The sequence below is a fragment of the Oncorhynchus tshawytscha genome, linkage group LG05, assembly GCF_018296145.1.
Source record: "Oncorhynchus tshawytscha isolate Ot180627B linkage group LG05, Otsh_v2.0, whole genome shotgun sequence".
Classification (NCBI taxonomy): domain Eukaryota; kingdom Metazoa; phylum Chordata; class Actinopteri; order Salmoniformes; family Salmonidae; genus Oncorhynchus; species Oncorhynchus tshawytscha.
The window spans coordinates 31559901-31565197 of NC_056433.1; the positions used below are offsets into that span (position 1 = coordinate 31559901).

A 5297-nucleotide genomic window follows, 5' to 3' on the forward strand; every position below is an offset into this window, starting at 1 on the left:
GGAGTCAAATCTTGCATCAATCAGCCTCCCCCTGCTGGAACCAGAGTTGATCAAAACCCTCTTCCATGCACTTGGAGGAACGCCCCATAGGAGAGCACTGTCATTCACACTATTTAGTGTACGCGAGGTATCTTTTCTGCCTGTTGGGCAACAGACTGCATCTCCATGAGCTGGGCCCAGCCGGCAGTTGCCATGGATACTCTGGGTGCTGACACTAGGAGGACTGAGTAGACACTGCTTGTTTAAGACACAAATCATAACAAAGGATTAGAGGCACAAAGTAACCCCGCGGGGTTCTGTGAGATACACCTCGTCCTCATCACACAGGCACTATAATTAGCTGTGTGGGTGTATGCTTGTGTGAAGGTGGAGATCATGGTGTTTATTCAAAGCATTTTACTTTGTAAAATAGGTAATTCACCACATCCACTACCAATATGCACCTACCTATGCAACAGATGGTTGATTGTGGTTGTTGCTCTGCTGCCATAGATGTCTGGGATTGACCTGTATGTGTTTGTGCTTCCCAGAATGAGTTCAAGCCCAAGAACATCAAGAAGAAGAAGATGAGTATTATCATGTCTGTGGACGAAAACAGAAGGTAAGGGGGGCGGGGGTCTCAACGATAGGAGATGGATTGGGGCGTGTGGCTATGTGGGGTTTATTTCGGATAATCTTTGAAGAGGGTTTGTATGAACGCTGTCTGTTGGTGATAAGTGTGTGTCGGGATGGGATGGGGATGTTTTGGTATCTACAGGGATAACAGCAACAGCACTTGACTGTATCGTGCTGCCAGGGAGCTAGCATGTTGCACTTCTTTAGGCTGTGTTACGTAGGACTGACACACACACAGTGATACGGCTGCTTCTTGCCAACAGGAAACTGTGATATGATAATGACATGTATTGAGGTCAGCTGGCCCTGTTCCTTACAAGAAGGAGCAGGATGATTCCCACAGCAGCAACATTATCCAGGTCACCAACCAAAATCTGTGAGGGGCCTAAAATACTGTAATTCAACCAAATGACTATCAACTCATTGTAACTTATTGTAGGTCTATTTATAGAGGAACTTATTCAGTTGTTTAGTGTTAACATTTTTTTATAAGACATTGGCCTATAACACAGAGTTGGAAGCAGACGTTCAGCAATGACTCTAGTATAGACTTCTAGTGTAACAAAGATGGTTCTGTGCATATTTAAAAGCCTAGATGTATTGAGTTTCAGTGGGTTTTAGAATGGCTTTACTTTTCCCCAGTGCAAATGTCAGTGTTCCATTAGGCCTTGTGGTTTCCTATGTCCTGATTCTGGCATTGGACAGAATAATCCTCATAGTATCCTCATCCTCATATTCAATCTCAATTCCACATGATATGGAATTAAATGCAACTGTGGATTGATTATGTCACAATCAATAGAAGAGTCTTTGGTTACTACGGCGTTGTTAACCTAGATGAACTGTTAGTCATGCGGTCGTGATTATGACTCAATATGTCAGAACACTGAGAAACACCACTGCTGTTCTGTCCATAGAAATAGAATCATGTTCTAGTTCTCTGGTTCCGTCATTCAGCCACAAGACAGAAAGTTGCCTGAAGGCTGTGGATCATTGTATTGTTGACCCAGACGGAGTGTACTTCACAAGGATTGTCTTTTTCTGAGAAAGCTAACCATGGATAACTCTCCTGAAGGTAAGCACTGACTGGACTGATGTAAAGGTTGAAAAATGCTGGCAACTTTCCCAAAACTACCAATGGAGCAAGATTTGACTTCATTTCTACAGTCCAATAGTCATGGTGTGCTGAATGTGCCATTGCTGAACCAAGGCGGTGTCCTCTAATCTTCCTCGCGTTCTTTGTTTTAGTGAACCAGGAGCAGGGAGACATACCAATAATCCCATTGGTCCATGAGCCCATGTCAGGGTAAGGGTTTTCTACATAACACAATGTAACATCTGCACATAGGTGCAATCCTAATGAAATGAGAATTGGGTGAGAAAGAATCCTAAAGATGGTCCAATGGACATGGTGAGGTCTCTTTATCTCAAAGTCATGTTTAACTTCCTGATGACTGCTAGGGATGAGATGCAGAGAGCCCAGAATCAGGTGAACAACTTGCAGCAGTCAATGAACCACATGCATGAGCAGCTGAATTCCATGGGGAGGCAGTTTACTGAGTTGCAGAGTGCCCTCTCTCAGGTAGTAGATTAGTCTCCGCAAGAGTAGAATGAGTCATGTGTAGTCATGATGTTATGAAGATTGATGATGATGATGGCTGGGATTGTGATGATGTTGATGATGAGGACTGGAATGGTAATGGTAATGATGTCTTTGTAACTCCTATACTCCACCTGTACTGGATAGCTCCTTGATGACAACATGCCTATGGCACCTGAAGCGGAGGGGATCCAACTGAAGAACGTCACCCCTGCACAGTGGGACAGAATCCTCCCGATAGGAATCATCCAGAGGGAGGATCCCAACCAGAACCAATCATTCCAACAATACGTCATCCCAATCAAAAACAATGGAATGGAACAGATGGAATATCATGGACCACCTCCACCTCCCATCATCCCCATGGTGGGATCCTGGGACACTGGAGTGAATGCTCCACGTTGTGGAGATTTCTATGCCAGGAGAAAAGGTCATAAGAAAAGCCTTATCTTATGTGTGTGTTGTCTAAGTGTCTACGTTAAACAGATTTAACTCAATTCATCCATTTGCCTGTAGCCTTGTTTGTGTTTGGATTGTGAACAAAGTATCATTGCAGGTTACACCGTCAGCTAGTGATTGTTCTGTACGGTGACAAGCAGAGTGGCTTGATTTCTCCCACTTGTCACAGATATCCGGAGTAGATATGTGGCGGATCCTGCTTTAATGACCATCACCAAGCCAGAACACTTCGAGGCCAACCCTCAGAGCCAGGCTGGCAGTTGGCCGGTGGCTAAACCTCAGCACCCAGCACCCCCAGTACAGAAAACACGAAACAGTGGAGGCTGGCTCAGGTGGTTCTTCGGAGAAAAGGAAGAAGTTCTTCAGATGACAAGGATACCAGATGACAAGCCTAATTCTGTAAGGAACCGGTTATGTATATTGTGTATAGAGACACTCTAGTGGATTCATCTATTTCTCAGTGTCTTGATTCACATTGTCTTTATTATCTTCTTCCTTAGATTGTCTGGGATCAAAACCTGCACAGATGGGTTGACGCAAGTCCCATGCCCAAGACTGAGGTATTCACTTGAATTCACGTCATTAAAGCAGTGGATGACCATTGTATTTCAACTGTAAGAACGTTACTAATACATTTGCACATTTGTTGATATGTTTTCCAGAACAAGCCTGTTCCACCTCCTCCCCCGATGGGGATGTATCTGGAGAACTCTAGTCTCCCCAAAGGAGTGAATCCTTACTCCATGAAAGCAGGTGAATAGCGCTTTAGACTACACTAGGTTTAACTCCAAGACTGTGCCAGCCATTGATAGCCCTCTCCGATGATCTCCTGCTAACACCTTTCCTTCTAACAGCAGATCAAGGAAGCCTAGGGGACAGGTATCCCAAGCTATTGTACCATGGTGGGATCACTACAACACCTCCATACCAGGGTCCTGGATCGCTCCCTGCCCAGCATGCAACACTCATGGCACCGATGACTGTGCCATTCGATGTTGACAGGCAGAAACTTGGCCCAGGCACTCTACCCTTTTGAGAATCGACACTGAACAATCCTTCTGCAACGATTTATTTAATTAGCTTTAATATACAGCAACACTTGGCTGAAGTTTCAGTGATTTTTAAGCTATTTATTTTTGTCTCACAGGTCGTTTTCCAGGAGGGATCATTTGATATTTCAGCATTTTAAAAGACAAAATAAAATAAGATTTCGGGCTTTGAAAAGTTATTAAAAATCTGTATGTTCACGTAGCTTTGATATGTTTTCTGGCATCCTTTACAAGCCCATCGCTTGTGCACATTTCTCTATGTTACATACTTTACAGATGGGTATATTATTTATACATATGTTTTTCAAAATATATTCAAAAAAGAATTAATCTATTTCATAAACATAATATCAAATGTAAATAAAGTGCATTTTAAATTGTACACCATATATTTCAATATATGACTTTACTGCAGGCCTAGCGTTGTGGGTGGGCCTTAGGGAGCCATGCTCGCCCTACCGCACCTCCTAGCCTGTCCAAATAAAATACATGGTTGAATGAAACTTTGCAAGACTTATATTTTTTTGTTGTTGTTGCTATAACACTAATGTATGATATTTGTCCATTTAAAGTTTTAATTACCGCAAAACATTTTTTCTTGTTAAAATAAATACGTCTCAAGAAATTATGACTGACAGGGATTTAGACCTATCATAAATACATCATGAAGCTAATTTCTCTTTTTGATGAGTCAAATTAATAGTGGGCGGAGTGTTATGTAAACAGCCTTGTGATTGTTCGGAATGTCATGTTTAAGAGTAGGCTACCTTAACTTGTTTTCTTCATCGTGGTCGAAATGAATATTAGAAATTGGTTTGCTAAAAAGAATGCCTCATCTGCTGCAACAAGTAGTCTTAAAACATCTGGCCACAACACAGCAAGGATATGAAATAATTGACTCTTTATTGATATGACATGGACATTCTCAACGGATTCATTCGTATAGAGTGCATTTGGAAAGTATTCAGACCCATTGACTTTTTCACATTTTTTTTTACGTTACAGCCTTATTCTAAAATGGATTACAATGTTTTTTCCCCTCCTCAATCTACACACAATACCCCGTAATGACAAAGCAAAAACAGGTTTTTCGAAATGTTTGAAAATGTATTTACATTTTTTTTTAACTGATATCACATTTACATAAGTATTCAGACCCTTTGTACTTTGTTGAAGCAACTTTGTCAGAAAGTCCGGTCTCTGGCCACTGTTCTTGGGGACCTTCAATGCGCCAGAAATGTTTTGGTACCCTCTCCCAGATCTGTGCCTCGACACAATCCCGTCTCTGATCTCTACGGACAATTCCTTCACCCTCATGGCTTGGTTTTTGCTCTGACAAACTGTCAACTGTGGGACCTTATATCGACCGGTGTGTGCCTTTCCAAATCATGTCCAATCAATTTAATTTACTGTAGGTGGACTCCAATCAATTTGTAGAAAAATCTCAAGGTCGAATAAGATATTTCAGTTTTTATTTTTAATAAATTTGCAATAAATTCAAAAAACCTGTTTTCGCTTTGTCATTATGGGGTATTGTGTATAGATTGATGGGGGAAACAAATGTATTTAATACA

General features: G+C 41.6%; 1 protein-coding gene across 1 annotated transcript; it reads left to right on the forward strand.

Moving 5' to 3' along the window:
* Window positions 1-278: 278 nt before the first annotated feature.
* On the forward strand, window positions 279-4179 carry LOC112251754 (protein transport protein Sec16A-like). Its single transcript, XM_024422705.2, has 8 exons — window positions 279-412; window positions 531-601; window positions 1864-1921; window positions 2363-2645; window positions 2844-3073; window positions 3175-3234; window positions 3337-3427; window positions 3529-4179. Exons 4-8 carry the CDS (start codon window positions 2378-2380, stop codon window positions 3708-3710), a joined length of 831 nt encoding a protein of 276 aa, XP_024278473.1. The 5' UTR covers window positions 279-412; window positions 531-601; window positions 1864-1921; window positions 2363-2377; the 3' UTR covers window positions 3711-4179.
* Window positions 4180-5297: the final 1118 nt, after the last annotated feature.

Coding starts and splice junctions, on each gene's coding strand:
- LOC112251754 (XM_024422705.2), top strand. CDS start 2,378: ATGCCTATGGCACCTGAAGCGGAGGGGATCCAACTGAAGAACGTCACC. Junction 2,646..2,843: donor TTTCTATGCCAGGAGAAAAG/GTCATAAGAAAA, acceptor CACTTGTCACAG/ATATCCGGAGTAGATATGTG. Junction 3,428..3,528: donor TCCTTACTCCATGAAAGCAG/GTGAATAGCGCT, acceptor TCCTTCTAACAG/CAGATCAAGGAAGCCTAGGG.